At 46.2% G+C, this 23,417-nt stretch overlaps 1 protein-coding gene across 5 annotated transcripts in view; it reads right to left on the reverse strand.

Moving 5' to 3' along the window:
* Nucleotides 1-5,835: 5,835 nt before the first annotated feature.
* The window catches only part of LARGE1 (LARGE xylosyl- and glucuronyltransferase 1), a 540,210-nt gene continuing 522,628 nt past the window's right edge, over nucleotides 5,836-23,417 (reverse strand). For all 5 annotated transcript variants that reach the window (XM_023631102.2, XM_070254456.1, XM_005606571.4 and 2 more), the window contains 3 exons: nucleotides 15,197-15,343; nucleotides 9,783-9,978; nucleotides 5,836-7,439 (listed from right to left, as the gene is read on the reverse strand). In XM_023631102.2, coding sequence (XP_023486870.2) covers nucleotides 7,242-7,439; nucleotides 9,783-9,978; nucleotides 15,197-15,343 — 541 coding nt within the window. In that variant the 3' untranslated portion in view covers nucleotides 5,836-7,241. The remainder of the gene's footprint in view (nucleotides 7,440-9,782; nucleotides 9,979-15,196; nucleotides 15,344-23,417) is intronic.

Genomic DNA, 23,417 nt, shown 5'->3' on the forward strand with positions numbered 1-23,417 from the left:
GTATGACACAATGACCGTGGACCACCAAGAAAACAGAGGCTTTTGGGAGAGACTTCTGAGGGGAGGTTTTGAGGCCAGACGGCCAAGCCACTGTACAAAAAGAGGGCTCTTCGCCCTTCTGATCGGGGGTGTTGGTATCACTGGGGTGGGGTGGTTTTCTCTCACCTAGTGAGAAGATGTTTCTGAGCTTCTAAAGGTCTGAAGATTGGATGTTGATCTTAACATTCATGGGGAAGAAAACCAACTGCTCAGTTCTATCTAAGGATAAATAGTCTTCGGGGAGGGTGGAATTATTCATGAACTAGCTAGTGTGGGTCCATACATAAGGAAGTTGGGGGAAGGTAAGAATCCCCGTATTGTTGTTTTAATTTATCTTTTTCCTGGTGGATCTGGGGAACTGAAAAAACTAAAAAGGTTCACATTTGTATCCATGCATAATATACAACCATCCTAAATCCACAAAGCATTTCAAGGAATGAACATGTCTTAAAAGTTGCTACAAGGGCCGGCCCCGTGGCCGAGTGGTTAAGTTCATGTGCTCCACTTCAGCGGCCCAGGTTTCACTGGTTTGGATCCTGGGTGCGGACATGGCAGAGCTCATCAGGCCAGGTTGAGGCAGCGTCCCACATCCCACAACTAGAAGGACCCACAACTAAAAATACACAACTATGTGCTGGGAGGGATTTGGGGAGATAAAACAGGAAAAAAAAAAAAGATGAAGATTGGCAACAGTTATTAGCTCAGGTGCCAATCTTTTACAAAAAAAAGTCTTAAAAAGTTGCTACAAAACTTTTAAGCAGGTAGAAGATGATCACTGTCATTGTCTGGTGACAAGGCAACTATGTGGGGTTAGTGAAGTGTCCTGTGATGGTAGGTACTGCCACAGGTCACGCCTATGGGACTGTCTCAGTGATGCATATGCATACACCTCGATGGTGAACCTGCCGAGTCCTGGCGTCTTTAACACCACCTGCCATAAAATTCTATCACATTAAATGCTATGTAATATTAATGAACTCAAAAAGTCACATTTAGGGGCTGGCCCAGTGGCACAGCAGTTAAGTTCACACGTTCCGCATTGGCGGCCAGGGGTTCACCAGTTCAGATTCCTAGTGCGGACATGGCACTGCTTGGCAAGCCATACTGTGGCAGGCATCCCACATATAAAGTAGAGGAAGATGGGCACTGATGTTAGCTCAGGGCCAGTCTTCCTCAGCAAAAAAAGAGGATGATTGACAACAGATGTTAGCTCAGGGCTAATATTCCTCAAAAAATAAAAAAGGCACATATACATATATACCGATTTTATGGATTGCTCTGTACCTATTTCTCATTTAAAACATTAAACTAGCAAAACAGCTGTCTGTACTCTATAAAAATGTCATTGTCATAAAGAACAAAGAAGGACCAAGGAATTGCCCCTGATTAGAGATTATAGGCAACTAAATGCAATAGGTCTTGGATTGGATCCTGGAATAGCAGGCAGGGTTGGGGGTGGATGAGGGGGTGTGGCCTGGGGTTCTCCAGTTCGTATCCCGAGTGTGGACCCACACACCGCTCATCAAGCCTTGCTGTGGTGGCGTCCCACATAGAAGAACTAGAAGGACTTACAACTAGGACACACAACTATGCACTGGGGCTTTGGGGAGAAACAAAAAAAGGAAGATTGGCAACAGATATTAGCTCAGGGCCAATTTTCCTTACCCCAAAAAAGTATACCTTAAAAAAAGATATTAAAAAATTTAAAAAATAAGCTTGTATAAACCTTAAAAAATAAAAAGTCATTTGTATAAAGACATTATTAGAACAACTGGCAAACTTTGAATATAGATTGCGTATTAGATGATAGTATTCTATTACTATTAAATTTCTTGAATTTGATCATTGCATTGTGGTTATATAAGAGAATGTCCTTGTTTTTATAAAAATACATACTAAAGTCTTCAGATTTAAAGGAATGTGACATCCACAATTCACTTTCAAATGTTTCAAAAAATATTATAGACAGAGAAATATAAAACATATGTGGCCAAACGTTAACAACTGGTGAATCCAAGGAAGGGTGTAAAAAAGTTATTTCTATCATTCTTGCAACTCTTCTGTTTGAAACTATACATTGAAAAATAAAAATAGGGGCTGACCCAGTGGAGTAGCGGTTAAGTTCATGTGCTCAGCTTCAGTGGCCTGGGGTTCACTGGTTCATTTCCTGAACATGGACCTACATGCTGCTCATCAAGCCATGCTGTGGTGGCGTCCCATACAGAAGAACTTACAACTAGGATATACAACTATGTACTGGGTCTTTTGGGAGAAAAAAAGAGGAAGATTGGCAACAGATGTTAGCTCAGGGCCAATCTTCCTCACCCAAAAAAAAGTATACCTTAAAAAAAATATTAAAAAAATTTAAAAAAATAAGCTAAAATAGTTTACATGAGTGTAATAAGGTGAAACCTATCTTAGCATTATCTGTTTAGTTTTCAGCTAACTAGATAATTCTACATTACATGAAAGTAGACTGTGCACGGTTCATTGTTGTATTCACAGTGCCCATCTCAGAGTAGACGCTCAATTAATTACTGGTGGAATGCAGAAAGAAATGATAAAAAGTGCAATGAGATTATGCCATCACAGGCTTACGTTCTTCCTCTGGAACCACAGCAGCACAACTTACCCAGGAGTCTGTTGAAGAGTTTTGCTCTGAGCAAGCTCTGCCAATCATTTCATGGCATCGTTCTGGCCTCATTATCAGATGAACTTGGTAGCACACCTTGGGAAACACTTTCCCAGAACTGATCGACATCCTTTCATTACAGAAGATACTGTCTCTTAAGACTATCTGAGTGTGTTGGGACAAACCAATGACCAAATCCATCAAATATTCACAATCAGAAACCCTACATTTTCGTGGGGCCCCATTATCTCCCTTCAGATATCACCAATCGTTCCTTGGAATTAGACGGCACTCACTAAGAACATCTTTGTTAAATGGATGAGAACAAAGACCGTGGTATCCCTGACACTACAGTCTATGGGTCTGAAACTCCTTAGAATGCATTTGGGAGACAACTGACATTTCATAAACTTTAATGGCATTAAACTGGAAAAGAAGCCCTTCCGATTAAAAAGCAAGAGAAAAAAAAAATATCACGATGAACTACAAGAAGATATGATGGTATTAATAGCCCAGAAGCCAAGCTGATTTCAGTATCATATGAGGAGACGGCCACATATAGTGGAAGGACATGGGTTTTTGAAACTAGCCAGATTTTGGTTCAAATTCCAGCCATTAAAATCCTGTGTGATTTTGGGCAGTTTCACAATCTCTTTCAGGACTAGTTCCATGAGCTAAATAATAGAAACAGAAATACCTTCCTTATATAATGTTGCTGTGAGGATCCTTCAGCGCCAACTCCCATGCGAGTCTTGGCTCGGTGCATGGTAGCTCTATAATCTTCACCAAGAGTGGGAAGGAGCTGTGTCTGAGAGGGGATTTTAATCATGTTTCTTCCACGAACACAGGGATCCTTGGTGACCACAAATGAAGCCTTAACTCAAAGACAGTAGAGTCTTTGAAAGGAACAGAATTAAAGTAGGGTCTGTCCTTTCATGATGGGGTACAAAGAAGCTATTAGTCAATTCAGCAAATATGTGTTCTGTAAATCAGCCCACGGCATTCGGAGAGGTCACTTGGAAGCAGCAGGCTGAGGTGCCGTCCAAGGGGGAGTTTAAAATTTAGAGTTTCTACCTGTGCCTTGTAATCTAGGAAATAACCCAGGAGAAGCAGTCAGGGGTTCAATTACTGCCCCCTAGAGTCGATCTCAGCCGTCTGAATATGATTACAGGTTGCCCAGGTCTATTTCAAGTGAGTTTTCAGAAAGTCCATGAGCTTGGCCAGATTCAGAGCATCTAGGAGATGTTGCTGTCTAGGTTGCGTGTGTTATTGGGTGGATGTTGAAGACTAGAAACCTAATAATCTTCCTACAGAGGTTCAAATCCACAGGTCTGCCAATACTTCACATCTGTTTCTTTCTTATTCAGAAGGCAGCAGTGTTGCAGGTTATGTGGCTTTGGACTCAAACAAGTAGGCCTGGGTTTAAATTCTGGTTCTGCCATATAGCGACTATGTGAATTTGGGGAACTTACCAGAGCTCATTCAGTTTGCTCATCTATAAACAGTAATATCCACTTTGCAGTTTTGCTGCAAGGATTCAATGAGCGAAGAATGCATGCAAAAGGTCCTTTCACATAGTGGTTATGAAATAAATTTTAACTCTCCTGGAGACTGAATATTATGGGGGATAATTTAGAGAACTCTGTCCTTCCTCTCACCTGAAAGTCAAGATGGTATTGACTTACTTAAGGATGAAAACATCAATGTGACCCATTTATACACTTGTTTTACCCTAGGTAAGTGACATGAAGGAGTCAACATTATGGCCATGGCCTCTGCCCAAATGGTTGCAGCCCACTACATGCGAGCTGGGACTGGCAGTGAGCTGCGGCTCCCAACATAAGTTCTGGGAATTCACGCTGGGGCTCTGCAGACCTCAGCCTCCATCGGATCGGCAGCCTCTGTGTTGAACTTGGGCATCAGCCAAAATTTGAGCTCTGGCCTTAAGTGAGATTGTCTTCAGAGTGTCAGGCACCTGTCTGGGGAAATAGGATTTTCTCCCATAGATGTGGAGTGTCAGTTTCTGGCTTTAATAAATTCAGTGTACATGCAACTATATCGTCCTCCAATTTATACCTATTGTCTGAAAGTCATTAGCACCTTCGATCCTTCTCAGAGGTAACCCAGGCTGGATGATAAATTATATGGTCACTACTATACCCATAGAAACGCAAGTGAAGGCAAGGTGACTGGGCATGATTTAGGTGCCACAAAAAACTAAAAAAAAAAAAGGCTCGAGGGAATTAAAAATTGATTCTTAACATTGAGGAACCAGTGTTGCTAGCATATTTTCACTTGGATCAAGTAGCTGGTAATGATTAATTCAAAAACTGTATCAGTGCAACTATTAGCAGCGGTCTTCTCCAGAGAAGGAAGGGAAATATTGAGTGTGTGTGTGTTGTACATAAGGGAGGGGAAGACTCGGTGGTGTGCTGGTAAATGTTTAACAACTAGCTCTTGGGGTGGTGTACCCTGATTTGTGGGGTTTTCCAAATTCCATGGTGTAGATACTCCCATCATGGCTATTCCCAGCTGTAACTGTGACGTCAGTGAATACAGGCGTTGGAAGGGATGGATACAATAAGTTCTCGTGAGCTAGGAGGAGCTGACTCCCACACACCAATGGAGAACACAGACTTTAACATGTGCTTTGAATGCTTTTGTAATGTTTAGCTTTTTTACTGTACGTATGTTCACTGTATGTATTACTTTTGTAATATAAATGCTGCATATATGCTATATATGTAATATATGTATGTATATGTGTATACATTTATATGCACACACACACACACACACATAATCTTACCTACATCTGTGTGAGGATTAGTCCTAATAGTTTTCCTAAATGTTTCCATAAATGTGAGTGAAATATCCGCTTGAGACATACCATATTGAGGGGGTCTCATAAACCAGATTGTTGCAGGGTTTCAGATGACCACCAGGACAAAGGGTGGGGGTGTTCACGTTACTGTTGATTGCCCTGGTTCACCTTGCTGGCTCACATCTGGTATATAAAACATCTGGCTTCGACGCTGAGACAGAAGCTAAATGGAAAATGTGAAAATGCTTCGAGGGTTAGAGAATAAAGGGAGATCTAACCTCAGGCAAGGAGGAAAAGAAGATCAAAGTTCAAATGATGAGAAAAAGAAAACAAGGGAACAGAAAGTGTAAAGTTGTCATTTATCGATTTCGCTTTCTACACTGAAGTGTGTCTCAGTAGCTTCTTACAAGAGTGGGAGGGGGAGTGGGAAGAAACAGTCTGTACTTTCTTTATTGAATGCAACGTTCGCTGGTCACATTGCAGCTCCGAACAAACAGCCCGGCAGAGACTAGGGCACTGACTCTTGTTCTCATCAATGTAAACACGACATTAATATTGAAGATTCAAGAAAATGGGTAAAAAGTCCAGTGTCTCCTCAATCTGTGAAACGGTGAAGGTGCTCGCCTACCCTTGGACACATTCCAAAGGGCGCGTGAGGCCCTGACCTCGTCCCAGCTGCAGTTAAATGGGCGTGAACACAGAGGAACCCAACACGTTCTTCTGGAAAGTCCCCGAACGGACATACGAATCTTCAGAACTGGGCTCGCACGAATCATTAAAGTTCTTCTAAAGGCCTGAGAGGTTCGTACCTTTTGTCTGCACAGAAAGAGTCCCTTCAAAGCCCTTGCTCCATGAATCAGTCACTGCCAATAGAAAATGTAACTGGTTGTAAAGCAGTCGATCTTTGTATTTCTGCAGTCCCCATCGTAGCCCCTGGATTCTGGAGAGTAGGGAACCCAAGGTCATGGGGGCCTCAGCGATAATCCTGAAGGAAGCTGCCCATGTTGAGATATTGGCTGAAGACTCTGGTCCTTCCTGCTGGACCACTGCTCATAAAGGGATGTTGGTTGTGGAGCTGATTTCCCCTAAAAGATCAGATTTTCTAGTTTGGATTCCCAGACCAAAAACAAACACAAATTAAATCCCCCAACACAAAAATAAATCAAAACAAAACAAGAATGATCTTGAGGATAAAGAACCAACCAATTCCACCTCTAGGTCGCGCCAGGTACAACGTCCCCATTGGGTTTTTCCAAATGGTTGGTTCTGATCATTGGTTTGCCCTCCCCATGGATACCCAGCTAGATTGCAGGGCAAAGCAGACAGTTGCTTCTGACTGAAGAGGGATTTTTGCTTTTACTCCCTGGGATGGCTAGCCCCCAGCACCCTGACTTCCCTTTCTTAAAAAGCAACAAGAACATCCTGAAGCCTTGCTTAGTTGTGTGGCTCTGTGCTGGTCCAACCCCGTTGCTCCCTCTCACCCCTCCAAGAATGGCCCATTCTTGAAGAGACTGTGTAGAGGAAGGATTTTTCCACCTTCTGGGAATGCCAGGTCATGGAGCAGAGAAGGGCTGGCTGGATCCTTGTCCCAGATCTCTGTAGTGAGGGCAGCTTCGTTGGGCCAAAGAAACAGATAAAAACAAACCAAACAAGCAGTGCTCCATTTTGAGTTTGAAGGCTGGGCCCCAAACAGCAAGTGGCTCTCCCCCTGTAGAATGTCTCTCCCTGGTGGCGGGCTTCCTGGTGCTAGCTGTTGTTCTCGGCCGTGAGATATTTGAGGGCGGCAAAGCCGTAGCGGCGGGACATGTCCTGCTGAAACTCTTCCTTCAGGGTTTTGAGACAGATGCGGTATTGCTTGTTGGACCGGAACTTGGTGATGTCGAAGCTGGGGGCATGAGGCATGTGGATCATGTAGGCATTGGGTAGCACGATGAATTCATATTCCTGGAAGAAGACGAGAGCAGCGTAAGCACGTGCAAGAAGCTTCAGTCATGTAGGATGAATGCCCAAGTGGATGATCGAATGACTAAGTGAATGAATGAAGTGGGGAATGACACCAACAAACAGGGCAGCACCATGGAGAGCACAACCATGTTGGAGCGGGGAGAGTTCAGGGCTGTTTCCATGACCTTGGACTTCTCTGAGCTTTTGTTTTCTCACCTATAGTGAAAGTAATAATACCTCCCTTGAAAGATGACCAATAATGTATGGATAGTGCTGGGCAGGGCTCATGGCCCATGACGGTTCTTGATAAATGTGAGCACACACCCATGTGGTTGCTCTAGAATGATGCAAGCTGTGAGAGAATCTTTCGCTCAATTAAATGACATCTGTTTACGTGATTTCGCATTGATCAGATGTGACAGCCTCAACAGATTAGTACAAAAAGAGGGGACAAAAAAGAAGTAAAGGAAAAAAAGGTTCCACTGGACTGGAGCTCATTGAGAACAAAATCCTCAGTAAAAGTCACAGTGTCATATGGTACCCTCCACTTGGCAGAATATAGATGAAAACTCAGACCAAAAATAAAAGGCCTCTGAATAGCCAAAGCAGGCGACACAAATTTAGGACATGTAACTCAAAGGAGAACCCAGCACATCTCCACCCAGAATCTATGCGCTCTGATTTTGGACATGATGTCTGATAAACTTGGGTCATCAGTTTCCCAGCTCAGAGCAGATCAGAACAAGCTCAGAAAGGGAACATCAGGACGGAGAAAGGCAGCTGTTACAGATGGAGGAATACTGACAGCAGCCAGAAATGACAGCTGATGGGGAGGAAGGAGTGAGAAAAACCACAGCAAGGAAATACAGCAACTCCCAGAGCTTAGCTGTCTGGGACATTTCGTGTGGGGACAGAGAACCCTATCAACCCCACCAGCCCCTGCAGGTGTGGCTGGATTACCTGTCAGGTGTGTACTCATTATTTCTTTAATCACTGGAAAGGGTAAAATTATGTTTGCCATGTGAATTGGCAAAGAAAGGAAAATATGCACTCAATTTTCAAGAGTTCTGTCAAAATTGCTGAAAACAAAGTTCAGGCCTCAGGGCTGGGAAATTAACTTTATTTGAACCAGTTCATATCACCACATTGCTGGAAGCATGAATATTATGATATTTCTTTTCTTTCAACCAGAAGCTGAGGCAGACGAAACATTTCTGTCTGTGAGCAGCACTGAACCACCTCCAAGTATTATTGAAAAAACAGATAATAAAGGTCATGCTTTCTATTGTTAAATATGGACACTATTCTATGACCTTCTACCTATATCAGTGGTTCGCAACCCTGGGTATTTATTAAAATCACCTTGGACTGCTCTCAAACACAGTGAAACTGTTGGAAAGTTCTCCAGGTGATTCTCAGGGCAGCCAGCACTGAGGATCCAACCTTGCTTTTCCTGAATTTGGGGTGCTCTTGTCAGGAAATATATACACTGTGCTCCATGAGGAGGTGCCTGGGAGAAAAGCATACAAGAAGAAAAAAGGGTGGGGTGGAGGAGCGCGGGCATCCTCCTCCTAATTTAACCAGAGAGGTTTGCTTTTGGCTTTTTAACATAGTGGTTGACAAACTATGGCATGTCTGGCCACTGCATGCTTTTGTAAATCGAGTTTTATTGGAACATAGCGACACGAATTTGTTTAGATACTGTCTGTCATCGAACTATAATGGCAGAGTTGAGTAGTTGAAAAGGAGACTTGTAGGCCCCCCAAGAGCCCCCAAATTTATTATCTGGTCCTTTACAAAAAAAGTTGGCAGCCCCCTGGTTTAACCTATTAGAATTCTGCAGGAGATTCCTTTTGAAGTAGGTGTTCAGTGAGTATTAGTTGAATGAATGAAAGGGTTTCATGACTAAACACAGCCTAAAAATCATCAGTCTTTTAGCTGTAGTGTGGAATACTTAGCTGCATGCTTTGTGTCATTTACATGGAACTCCCAGGATGCCTTGTGTCAATTATATGACTCACAGGCAAAGTGATGAATGGGCATTATTTGCTTGTCTTCATCACTGGGTTGAGTCAGGATGAGGGAGTGACACGGTTTGTCACTAGGTCCTGGCCAGGAACCCAACTCTCATCCAAGGGTAGAAGAAAGAGGAATGGTTTGGGACTTAACAGCCCTGAAAATTAGTACTGCCACATCCCCATTCTAGGTCCCTTACCACGTCTTGTTCCCTCTCAGGTCTCTGCTTTCTTATCTCCAAGGTCCCCTTGCAGCTCTAAGACCTAGGCCTCTCCTCCCTCCCTGTTAGCCCGCAGCACCAGGTCCATGATGTCCCATTCTTCTCACCTGCGCATCCAGTTCCATGATATGAGCCACCTTATTCCAGCCAAAGCCCACAAACCTCCGGTCGTACTCAGGGCAGTCCCGTCTGACGACAACGTATGGCTCAAAATCAGCCTCCCACTCAACCCGGTAAGGCGTGGTGGCGGTCCGCCACTTGGCAAAGTTTGTGGGTGCATGGCCTTTCGTCCAGACATGGTACCTGGGACACATGGAGAAAAGCCATTGGGTGGAGAGAAGGAAGCTGAGCTTTTCAAACGCTGCTGATTTGGAGGCAGAAGAGTTATATGCTGATAAAGTCCTTGTTGTGGGTTGCGTTGTGTCCCCCAAAAAGATATGTTCGAAGTCCTGATCACCAGTATTTGTGAATGTGATCTATTTGGAAAGAGGGTGTTTGCAAATGTAAACATGATGAGGTCATAGTGGATTAGGGTGGGCTCTAATCCAAAGACTGGTGTCCTTATAACAAGAGGGAAATTTGGATACAGAGACACACAGGGAGAATGCCACATGAAGACAGAGGCAGAAATTGAAGTGATGGGTACACAAGCCAAGGAATGCTCAGGATTGCCAGTAATCACCAGAAGCTAGAAAGAGGCAAGGAAGGAGTCTTCCTTAGAGCCTTTGGAGGAAGTAAGGGCTGCCAACACCTTGATTTTGGACTTCTGGCCTCCAGAACTGTGAGAGACTAAATTTCCGTTGTTTTAAGCAACTAGTTTGTAGTATTTTGTTATGGTAGCCCTAAGAAACAAATGAGTCCATTATCTCCATCTTTCACTAACGAGGAGACTCCCACTATGAAAGGGTAAGTGAACTTCTGGAGTGCTCTGTGTCATTTATATGGAACTAACTGCAGGTTAGTCTGTATCAGAGCTATTCCTACCAGAGACTGCTGTGGAAGGCAGAAGTCTAAACTGACCCTGAATGACCCTGCCTTTGCTAATGTCTCTGCCTTGAGGCAGAACCTGTGAATACAACACCACTCCTGTAATTATCTTACATTACATGGTGAAAAGGATTTTTGTAAATGTAATTAAGGTTACTAATCAGCTGACTTCGGGTTATTTAAAAGGGAGACTATTGGGGTGGGCCTGACCTACTCATGTAAACCTTTAGATCTGGGTCTGGAAGAAAGCAAAGAGCCATGTGTGAGCTGCCTATGGGGACCACCTGGCAAAGAACCAGCAGGAAAACGGAGACCTCGGTCCTCCAATCACAAGGAAAGGAATTCTGCCGACAGCCAGTGAGCCTGGAGGAGGACCACATGCTCTGGAAGAGAACTGCAGTCTTGCCCACACCTTGATTTCAGCCCGTGAGAATCCAGCCATTCTGTGCCTGGACCTCTGACTCTCAGAGACTGCGAGATAATTTGTATTGTTCTGAGCTTCTAAATCTGTGGTAATTTGTTATACAGCAATAGAAAATGAATACAACCATAAAAGAACAATGATAATAAGCTAATATTTATTAAGTACTCACTATATACTGGTTATATTGCAAATGCTATACCTATAGTTTTAAATTCTTATAATTTACCCAACATCAAGTTACAAATAGTAAGAGGTGGAGCTGGGATTCAAACTTAAGCAGCCTGGCTCAAGGGCCAGGACACTTAACCACCGTGCTGGGTTACCTCTTTTGTATGTTGCTGTCACTCACTCTCTCTGGCCTATATATAGAGCAACTAGTCAATGATGTACAATAGCAACTTGTACACTAAGTCGAATAAATGAACGAATGAATGAGTATCTAAAAACTGGAGAGGCACCTAAATCAGAAGCCAGTTAGTGGGGCAGGAGGATGCCTCTGGAAGCTACAAAGAGATGGCAGGATGCTGGGAGTCTATTGAAGCAGCAGATATGACTTAAGAGAAATGGGTTAGGGGAAAAGAACATTCTAGAAAGAAAAGCTTCATAAAATGAAAGCAAGATGGAAGGATGGGAACCCAACAATTTAGCTGTCGGGGGAAAGGAGCTTGGAGTCCTGGGTTCCACCTCCACCTCAGGGAGGGCTCTCTAAACAGGGGAGGGTTTGAGTAGTGTTCAGTGTGGCTTGTGGAACCCTCTGGTTGGGGATGCGGCTGCTTCTTTATTTTGCTCCTTCACCACCGAGGCTGGACATCCCCGGGACCCTCAGGGAGCCGTCCAGTGTGGTTGAATGGGCACTTGCCCACTAGGTGGCCTTTCAGTAGGCTGTGTGGTTGGGTGAGATGGCCAGGCTGGGGGAAGGCAGGGACTTGAATTTCCGCCTCCACCAATTCAGCGACCTCTCCCAAAACCAATTTCACTTGAATGAAAGAAAAATGAAAGGTGGAGGAAGGCCACTGGAACGAGTGTGAGAAGGAGGGATATTGCAAGATGTTGGGACTAATCCAAAAATCAGGCTGGAAGGAGTTGGTTTCCCATTTGCGAACTTGTGGAACAGGCAGTTTTGACATCTGACACCTTTGACAGCACTGGCCTAGCACAACCGACGGACGGCTGTGAACGTGCATTAGGTTCAAAGCACAGCACGCTGGAGCCACTGCCCCAGGGTTCAAACACCGCCTCGGCCACTTAGGAGCTATGGAACTTGTACAACAAAGCATTTACACTGGGCTCTACTCTCCTCTTGTGTCCACTCGGGCAAAGAATACCATCTTCTTTAACTGCTGAGGAGCTTAAAAGAGAATGTTTGTAAACAGCTTGGCACAGTGCCGGCACACAGGAGGTTTCAATAACTGCTCTGTCCCTAACAGGCAGTGTGACAAGGTGGCTAAAAACACTGGTCCTGGTGCCAGGCTGTCTGAGTTTGAATTCTGTCGCTCGATAGGTGCAGAGAAGTTACTCAACTCCTCTGTACCTTTGCTTCCTTCTCTTGGTAAAACAGATAATAACAATACCTACTTCATGGATTTATGACAATTTATGTGGATTAATTCACAGAAAGTACTCAAGAGCAGTGTCCGATACATAATAAATCCTCAGAAAATGAAGATAGTCTCATTTTGTCCCTTTTTTTGCAATTCGTGGTGGTCTAACTGTTAGTGACATCAATGTATCAATACTCATCTTATTTGTCCTTCATCTTTAGAATCTAAACTCTCGGCCTATTATGATGTGAAAAAGAAGAAAAAAGAGAGGGGGACGGGGACAGCTGGGTCAGTTCTGTCCCCCTGGGTGGGGAGGCAGCTTCCATTATTCAGCCCGGAAGACTGACAGCACGGCGAGTGGTGGGGAAGTTACAGTTGACCTGCCATTCAAATAAACCACAGCCTGAAAATGCCCCGAGGAACCTACTGTCCGACCAGGATGCACTGGACCCCAGAGCTTGCTCTCTGAGATCAGCAACACCAGGTAATACCCAAAAAAATAGTGATGAGAGAGGTGTCCAGGGTGTACCCTGTAGGATGCTACTTTGAAGAGATTTGGGGCACTTCGCTTTGAGCAGTGGCTCTCGAACTCCAGTGTGTATCAGAATCACTTGGAAAACTATTTTTTAACAGTCGGATCACTGGGTTCCACCTCTAGACTTCCCGACCCAGTAGGTCTGGATTGGGGCTGGAGACTCTGCCTTTCTTAAGTTCCCGGGGGATGCTGGTCCTGCTGGTCCTGCTGGTCCGGGGACCACACTCTGAGAACCGATGTCCTGGAGGATTAGCAGCCGTGTGCATGACTGCCCTATCCAGGTGCAGTGGGCAGCAGGTTTCAGCTGCTAGGAGGTTTAAGAGGTCATCATGTGGAGGGAAAGTGACAAAAGCAATTTCTTGGAGGGGAGGTCTGGAATTTAATATTTGGCGCGGTAGCTTGTGAGCCTCTGGCCAGAGCGGCAATCACGGACACAGCAGGCCACACCCCGGCTCTCAGGCCTTCACCTTGAAATGAGTTCTCAAATCATGTGGGGATGAAGATGGAAGGAAGGAGGCCTTGGAAATTTGCCAGGTGGTCAGCCGCCAGGCTCTGGCGTCTGTGGGAGAATCAGACTGAGGTTTGGTCTGAGAGTCCAAGTTTTCCCTACTTCTTCAAACACTGATTGGTAAGAAAATTCAGGACTTGATCAGCGGTCCAGTGGTATTTTGGTTCAGAGCTCTGTGGTTCCTCAGACCTGGGCTGAACCCAGGCTCTGCCACGTACTGGCTGTGTGGCCTTAGGCAAGTTATTTAGCTTCTCAGAGCCTCAGTTCCTTTAACTGTAAAATGGGGCTAATAGCACCTGCCTCATGGATTTGCTGTGAGGATTAAATGAGTGGATTAAATGAGCCTGGCACACGTTAAGTACTCAATAAAAGGTAATTACTATTTCTTTCTGAAAAGAAAGAAGGATTGGTCTGTGGGGCTATTAACTCTTTCGGGTCACTTTCCAGAATTCCAGATAGCGGAAGAAGGCTGGAATTTGAGTGCTGGCTCCATCAGGGCCCCTCCACTCCTCTGTTTTTCAATCTGTGTAAAATGTGAAAAGGGATACTCTCTGAATTGTTGAATGAATAACCTATCTCATAAAGTTATGTTCACAAAGTTTGAGAAAACCTTCTAGGAACTTATAGTAACTTGATAGTGGTACGAAAACCTCAGTTATTATTACAATCTTTTCAGTAAAATTCAGATTGCCTAGAAATGTACATTGTTTAGCTCCAAGGAAGCGTGGGCCATTCTTTGAAATGGAAGGCTCTCTTTAAAATAGGAGCATATGGAAGCAATGGTGCCCTCTTCAGAATGTTCTGTCTAGAGACCCACAGGACTCCTGCTTCCCCAGGGGTGTGACACTTAATGCGGTGGCCCATCCTAGAAGACGGACCCCATTCGCGCCTGGGCAGTTGGACAGACAGGGAGGGTAGCCCCTCTAGGTTGTTCCTGTAGGACTCAGGGGCCTGAGAAATCAGGACAACGATGGGTTTGTTTGAAACGGTCACCTGGGCAACGGGAAAGTCAGCTTCCACATCTGCTGTGTGCAACCCTGAAGTCACCTTAATGACTTTGGTTGTCGAAGCCACGGCTGCCCATCCCAGGCCTGAGGACCTTGCAGAACAGACCGCTCACAAAAAAAGAAAAAGGGTAACAGCAGTGATGGTGCTAATAGGATGAAACCCACTTACCAAATGAATGAATGAATAAGCAAATTAAAGAGAGAATTCAGAGCAGGATATAGGGTCAGGAGCCTCAACTGAGTAAAACACAAAAAGATGAAGCTGAACTCCCTACTCAGCATCCAGATCCTTCCATCTGGACACGTGACGTCTATTACCCATGCACAGAACAAGTACACGGCATGTGAGAAGACAAAGAATATTCCAAACACGTAGTTTGGGGCCAGTGGGGCTTTTTTTGGCCTTAAAATGGTCTGAAGCTAGCAACAAACTTCTGGGCCAACAGCTTTGGCATCTGGCTTCCCAGGAGCGAGAAGGCCTCTGGGTGCCCCCAGGGGACAGCAGTGTGGGCTACTCACCTGAACGTGAAGAGAGTCCCCATGTCCAGCATGGACAGCAACTCCGCTTTTGACTTGGGGAACGAGAGCCGGTATCGCAGCGTCTCGAATGCGGGGACGATCATCGCCTTCTTGGTATTGGCGAGGTCGAGCTGGATGACAGACTTCCTGATAAGAAAGGGGAGGCAGAGAATGGGTCCCGTGATGCCGAGGAAAGACCTATCCCACGTGAAGGCAGGGAGGTGGTTGGCACAGGGAGGTGGAGGAGAGAAAGCCTGAGTTGACTTCTCAGTTTAAAGATGGGGATACCGAGGCCTGGGGAGGCCCAGCATTTTGCCCAATAACACTCAGGAGTCAAGTCAGAACTGCTGCCGCTGAACCAGAGAGCAGAGTCTTCTTGGGGGAGTGAACGGAGGACAGGCCAGACAGGAGGGGCTGAGGGACCCTTCCTCCCTTTCACAGTGTGTGTGACTGTCAGAGGCAAGTGCAGAAGGCAGGTCTCCGAGGATTCACACGGATTGGAGCCCAGCCTGTTGGGACCACCGGGCTGACCACACACTCTTACTGCATCGCTGGCCCCATGGGAGCAGCTAGATCAAAGCTGACAAGCGAATCACCGACCTGGGCATTTTCTGGGTGAGGTGACTCGTCAACTCCATGACTCCTCCAGACCCCGAGCCTTTGAACTAGCCAGACCCGTCCGGGCAGCCAGCACCCAGTACAGTGCATCACTCATATCCCACTTATGGGTGGAAAGTCCGCCATCCTCTCACTCCTTCCTGCCTTTGAGCCTGGCCTTCTGCTCCACTCCTCTGAGACCCAGCTCCTACGATTCTGGATTTATCTACCTAGTCCCAGCTCTGTGGCTATCACTCGGAAAGCGAGAAAGGTCCAGAGAGGGCCATAGAGCATGAGGTTTGTCATGAACTCAGACAGGATTTGAATCCTGGCTCTGTCACTTTATGAGTCTTGCCACCCTGGGTAAGTAATTTAGCTTCTCGCTACCTCACTTCCTCCTCCCTAAAATGAGGCAAGAATATTTCCCTCCTGGAGCTTCTGTGGACACTGAACAAGGTAATATGAACACTGCTTGGCACAGCTGGCACATGGCAGGCTTGTAGCAACAAATGGCCACTATAATATGGACTGCCAGTGCCATCACGATTCCCTGGCTTGATCTTCCGTGATCTCTTTTGGCCATGACCTTGGGACTTCGTTCTGGCTTCCTGCTCAGACCACTGACCCTTGGGTCTCTGCCAGCATGGACCATCTGCTTGTTCTCTCTAAAGGAGAGAAAGCAGGCTCCCTTGGGGTACTGTGAGGCATTGAAAGGCATTTTGTAAAATACTGGAAGAAGCAGCTCTCTGTAGCGATACAACTGCTTACTGCTGTATTATTAAAATCACTTCATTCAACAAAACTTTGAACCTGGGCATAAGCAGGGACTAAGGCTGGTCTGCAAAGAGTAGTCACGCTACCTGAAGTAACTGTGTCAGCCCAGGCCAGCGCGGGCCACGAGCAGAGAGGCAGCTCAAGAAGGACGTCAGCAGGGTTTCGTATCAATGACTGATGAGGGGGAGTCCGGACCAGGTCAAAATAAGCACAGCCCTCAGAAACCACCCTTGATTAAGGGGTCTCACCAGTTCCCACTGGAGAGGAGGTGGGTGAGAGATGGACTGAGGTTCATTTTAGAATCTTCTGAATATACTCGTAGTTCACTCTTTATAATTATGCTCACGTCAACTATCTACCAAATGTTATATGGCCCTCATGTCACTATTTCAGGGGAGATTCAAAAAGGATGACACCAAGATAGAATCCGGGCGAGCTATACTTAGCCAATTGGAGGACGGAGGTCTAAGTCAGCCTGCTCCGGCCTGCATTCCTCTCTCCTTTTGTCTCTCTGAACAATGACTTCACAGTTCTCAACACCCAAGATTCCCTCATCCGTGGCCAGGCATTCATATCAGTCCTACATTAGACACAGAGCTGGGGCTCGTCACCTTTTCTCCAGGAAAAGTATTACCCTATCTCTTGATTCTGGGTGTCGGGGATGGGACATATGGGTCTATAGAATATTTTTGGACCCACCAGATGGCCAAGCCCCTGGAACCACCGGGGAGGAGGGGAGGGAGGTATCCCAGCATTGAGGGGTGGTTGCTGTTCATTCACCCATCACTGAGCACCTACTGTGTGCCAGGGACCATGCTGGGCACTTGAAGACACAGAGTGAACAAAACAGCCGAATTCTCTCCCTGCTTGGCACTTACATTCTTGTCTTAAATGTCTCAGGATGCTGAAGCCCAAGACTGCATTTGCAGCTAATTGTTTTAAGATATGAATGCTATGGAAATGGAGTGGGAGGCTAGGAGGGCTGAACTATGAAGAGAATGGGCCAAGTATACATACACACACACCCCCCACCTACAGAGATCTATAAATGTGGATGTCTCTATCTATATAAGCCCTCACAGCCCCTGTACACAGTGGCAGCTCCCAGAGCTATACTATCCTACACGAAGCCCTGGCCAGGGCAGTGTGTTCCAGAGTAAACACTTGACTCAAGCTGAGTAAATCAGTTTCTCACTCTTGGGAGTTTGAACAGAGATGCAGAGACTGGAATCCCAAGGGCTGACTTGCATTAATGTCAAGCAGCACTCGAGCGGCTTCTGAACTGCTGCTGCAGAGGGGCCCAGAGCGGTCTGGGTTAATTATGGTCTCAAGGATTGGTTTTCCAAAGCCTCCTCTGATTCCATAAGAAATGCCACTCAACTGTTTTCTTGTCTTGTTTTCCTCTGATTTCTTTTCATTTTCATTAAGCTGCCTACTGTTGGTTTCTGTTGCTTGCAACCAAATCACTCTGACCAAGATATTGAAAAAGGCTCAGAGTCAGCAGACCCGGGAAGCAGCACGCCTTAGAAAATGGAGTCCTAGAAAGCCTTCTTTCCCCACTGCATAGAGACCGTCAGATTCAGGAGTGCTTTCTGCAAACTCCCTTTAATCTCACAGACACACACACTGCCAGGAACATGGATTAGTCACTAGATAGGTCTATTTCAGACTCAGTTCAAGGAGATTTCCATACTGGTCTCATTATGAAGTTGTTCAGCAATAAAGTGGCTTCAGGGTACTAACTCTGAGTGCATCTCCTCATTGAGGTGGCCGTGGAAGCCGGGGCCCTTGTGTACTGTGTCATGTGAGTACACCCCACCCCCCCAGGGGCTTGCCGACCACCTAGGGTTGCACAATTCACTGCCATCATTTATCTAGAGAATGAGTCCTGCAGGGGATGGAGTGTTTCAAAGGTAGAATCTTCTGGGAACAGAGGGGCAGTACGGTGAGATGAGAAGGCTGGACTGGGAGCCCAGGGACCTGAGTTCTGGAGCCAGCCCTGACAAGCTGAGTGACTGGGTCTCTTCATTCATTCCTCTTAGATGGCTAAATCTAGTGATTAAAACTGAAGATTTTGGAAGGCAGCTTGGTGTAGCAATCAGACAAACCTGTTTCTAGCTCTGACTCCACCACTCCTCCTGGACACATCACTTTCACCATTCTGAGTCTCAAGTTCATGTTCTTATGAAACATTCTGACAAGGAAAAGCACAAGTGCATGTGGAAGTGCTTGGTGCAATGCTTGGCACAGATTAAGCACTAGGTACCTGATGATTATGCCTGTGGTGGTTAATTTTATGTGTCAACTGGGCTAGGCTATGGTGCCCAGCTGTTTGGTCAAACACTTGTCTAGCTGTTGCTGTGAAGGTATTTTGTGAATACAATTAACATTCTGTGGATTTCAGACTTGACAGTCCTCACAATTCCTAAATAACTATCTATCTATCTATCCATCCATCCATCAACCCATCCATCCATCCATCCTATTGCTTCTGTTTCCCTGAAGAACCCTGATTGATACACTATCCTTGCTTCCTGTTCAAGACTCCTTCAAAAATATTCACAAACCTACTACAACATTTTCAGACTGAGTAGCTCTTAAAAGAAGCCTCAGGTATCTACTGAAGGAATTCAGAACCTGCTAGTATAAGAAAAAGCACAGCAAATACAAGTGACCTGGAGCCAGCCAGCATTGGGCTCCAATCCTGCCTGCCACTCTCTCTTAAGACCTTGGGCACGATGCTCAATTCTCCTGGTCACAGGCTCCCCACCTGTAAAACGGAGATGACAACGCTCACCTCCTATCAATCAGGATTGCTGTGAGGACGAAATGAAACGATCCCCCCAGAGCCTGACACAGTGCCCAACTTACAATAACCGATTAACAAATGAGCCCCCTTCCCTTTCGGGCTCAGCTTACTGGTGGGCCTGTAGCAAGAGAACGGGCGAATGCGGAGGATTCAGAAAAGGCGATAGATTCTTACAAGCAGGAGAGATCTTTGGCTTGCTAGCGTGCTTGTCTATGAAAACAGAGTTTATTAGATTTCACTCTCCAGCCAGCTCTGAGTCCTTCTTTGTGTCAAAAACAATTAAGGTGTTCCAGACAGAGTAAATTCACCCTCTTCCAGCCTGGAGGAGCTGACCAGAGCGAAAACTGTGAGCTGGGCAGCGTCCATCTTTGAAGTCCCTGAGTGTCCTCTCCTGGGCATCTTCTTCCCTCAGCCTCTCAATTTGCTTAAGTACGCAAAGACTTCATAGCCTGTTTTGCTCCTACCTGGTAAAGCTGGTGAGCAGGGGAGACAAGGTGAGTGAGTAGCGAGGCTTCCTACGCCAACTGAAGGGAGGAGGTGGGCAGGGACTGTAGACTCTCACGGGGCTCAGTGTAAAGTCAAAGAAACAGCACAAAAGGGGAGACTGTTAGGTAGATGGGCTCCCTGGTGTTTAAAATTACCAAACCCCAAGACGGATCCTGGCAGTTGACTGTGCATATGCACACACACCCCCTCTCCCTCCCCCTTCTTTTTAACCCTATCCTTCACCCTAGAGGCAAGTCTCTGTCACCAGGGAAACAGCCCAGGTGCCTGGCATGAAGAGCTTATGGGAAAGTATCTCAGAGAAATAAGGAAGAAGGACGTACTGCATGGCTCTTACGACTTCCCCTCATCAGTGGTGAAGACAAGGGCCCTGGGGCCGGGCTGCTGAGGCTCACATCCTGGCTGATTACCTAACCTCTTTGTTCCACAGTTTCTGTATCTGTGAAGATGGGGATGGTGACGACAGCATGAACCTCAGAGGGTGTTTGTGAGGATGCAGTGAGTTCCCATATGTAAAGTGCTTAAACTGCCTGGCAGAGAATAAGCACTCCATGCATGGTGGCCATCAATAGGATTGCCTGCCCACCTTCTCGTGTCGGTTTGACTGCAGTCACAAAGGCTGGCATCAATACTGGCCTTTCCCCACTGTCCGAGGTCCAGCCAGAGCCGACTGAAGCACTTTATTCTTTCATTTGTTCATGTCCTCACTCATTCCACCCTGTGCCAGGCATTGTGTAAGCACTTGGGATCCATCAGTGAATAGAACAGGCAGAAATTCCTGTTCTCATGGAGCTGACATTTTAGTGGGGGTGGGGGGAGAGAGACAATAAGAACAGTGAGTGAATTGCATAGTATGTTAGAAAGTGAGAATTGCTGTGAGAGAGAATGGAGCTGGCTAAGGGGCGGTAGGAAGGCGAGAGGTGGGGAATGGGTTGCAATTTTAAATACGGTGGTCTAGACAGGCCCCATGGAGAAGGGATATTTAAGCAAATGCCTGGAGCAGGTGAGGGAGCCAGTCATGTGGTGATCTGGGGCAAAAAAAGGCCCTAATGACAAGAGCACAGCAAGGAACAGGGAGGGTACCTAGAAATGGGGCAGGAGGCGGCGGGGCGGGGGCGGGGTGCTGCAGATCATACAGGGCCTTGCAGATCATTGAAGGTTGTGGTGGGCAACAGAAATTCCCCTCGCTCCCCACAAATATCCAAGCCCTAATTCCAGAAACCCGTGGGCATCTTACCTCACATGGAAAAAGGGACTTTGCAGATGTGAGTAACTGAAGGATGTTGAGATAGGAAGCTTATCCTGGATTGTCTGGGTGGGTACAATGTAATCGTAAGGGTCCTTATAAGAGGGAAGCAGGAGGGTTAGTGTCAGAAGAGACAAGATGATGGAAGCAGAGGCTGGAGTGATGCAGCTGTGAGTCAAAGAATGTGGATGGCCTCTAGGAGGCAAGAAAACAAATTCTGCCCTAGGGTCTCCAGAAAACGCACACCTGCCGACACCTTGATTTCAGCCCTGTAAGACCCTTCTCAGAGTCCTGCCCTTCAGAACTGAAAGATAGTACATCTGTGTCGTTTAAAGCCATCATGTTCGTGGTAATTTGTTACAGCAGCCACAGGAGACTAACACAGAGTTCTTGGGATGGTACTCTTAGTGAGATGAGGAGACACGGAGGAACTCTGAGCGAGCAGTGAGGTGATCTGTCTTTCACATTAAAAGAATTCCTCTGGCTGCCGTGTTGATAGCAGACTGTAGTGTTGCACGGGCAGATGCTGGGAGGTCATTTGGGAGGCCCTTGAGGTAATACAGGTAAGATATCCTGGGTCAGTATAACAACAATGAAGGAGAGAAGAACTGGCCTGGTCCCAGAGCCAAGAGGATGTCCTCATCCACTGGATGTGGGGTGTGAAAAAGCAGGAGCAAAGGATGACCCAAGGCTCTTGGTTTATATAATGGGAAGGCTGGAGTGGCCATCAACTGGGATGGAGGAGTACGCTTTTGGGGGAAGATCAGAACTTAGGTTTTGAACAGTTCATTTGAGATGTTTATGAGAATTAAGTGAAGATGCTGAGGAGGCTGGTGGACATGTGAGTTCTGAAGTCAAGAGACAGGGCTAGCTGGAGATATTCGGGGCATGAGTGGCAGATATATTTAAAGTCACGAGACGGAACTATATCACCAAGGGAGCGAGGGTAGAACGAGAAGAGAAGTGGCTGGCAATGGGAACTACATGGAGGGATGATGAGGCTGAAAACCAAACTGAGACAGTCATGTATTTCTATAAGCCAAGAGAAAAACAGTGTGTCCCTAGGGGGGAGTTATCAGCAGTCAAATGCCGTGAGAAGTCAAGTAAGATGAGAAGTGCGGCTGACCACTGGATTTTGGCAATGTGGAGGTCACTGGGGCTTCTTCCTTGGTCACTGGCACCTAGAAGAGGACCTGAAGCACCAGCCAAGACCAGTTAATGGGGGTGTGTGAGGGCAATGGCCATTTAGAGGAGCATTCCCCTAGTTCTGCGGAAACAAACTAAGTCAACACGAGGGCAGATTGAACCGCCATGTCACCATGCTGGCCCCTCATTTCCCATCCCGGAACATACTGGTGGCCAGACAGGGGCTGGCTACAGTGGCAGAACCAGGGATGTTTAGAGAGGCCAGGATAATCGACTGAGAAGTGGGAACCTTACATACCACAAAAACATACAACCTCGTGATAAGCACCTTTGTCATAAAAAACATTTGGTTTCATCTTCAGTGACTAGAGGTCTGGGAAAACTGACTCGCAAGCTTCAGAGGGGAGGAATTAAGTAAAACCCCATGACTAATACCCGACCCTTAACAATGAGCTAGGGGCTAGGAGAAGAGGCCCATGTTTTCCAATTAGACACATCTAGGGGCCCTACAAATGGTCGCAATTTGCCTGAAAATGGGATTCGAAGCTTCCATCAAAGGATTAACTAACTCCCTTCTCTCTACTCCTGTGCATTCTACTCTACTCAGAATTCCCTGAAACAAAATTCTTCCTCTTTCACTTGGTGTAGATTAGGTATTGCCCACCCAAGCTGGTGTCGTCTTCACAGAACAAAATTAAAAAAAACCATCTACCTCTGATGTAAAGAAAAATGAGGAAGCCCAGTTGAGTTCAAACAGGAAGAAGTGGTTCTGGAATTATCTCCTGTTTAGATCTGCCTATATTGGGCGGGAGGGGGCAAACTCAGACAGCTGCGGGGCCAGGGCACGCAGGATGATCAATGGCAGTGGACACCAGACTTCAGTGTTGGAGAGACAAAAGGGAGAAAAGGGCAGAGGATGGGACGACCCGGGAGTCCATGCCCGGCATCTTTATGCTCTTCATGTCCAGCTGCGTGGCTGCCATATGGGATCGTGGAATCAATGCGGCCAGGTATTCTGATGTTTCAAGAGAAGCCAACTAAAATTATTTCCAACAGATGTAAGGGCTGGATACCTCTCAGGGGATGGCAGTTTGAAAGGAGGCTGAAGAGTGAGAAAAAGAGCATGATCTTTTACATCAGATGAT

Source organism: Equus caballus, chromosome 28 (assembly GCF_041296265.1).
Source record: "Equus caballus isolate H_3958 breed thoroughbred chromosome 28, TB-T2T, whole genome shotgun sequence".
Lineage (NCBI taxonomy): Eukaryota > Metazoa > Chordata > Mammalia > Perissodactyla > Equidae > Equus > Equus caballus.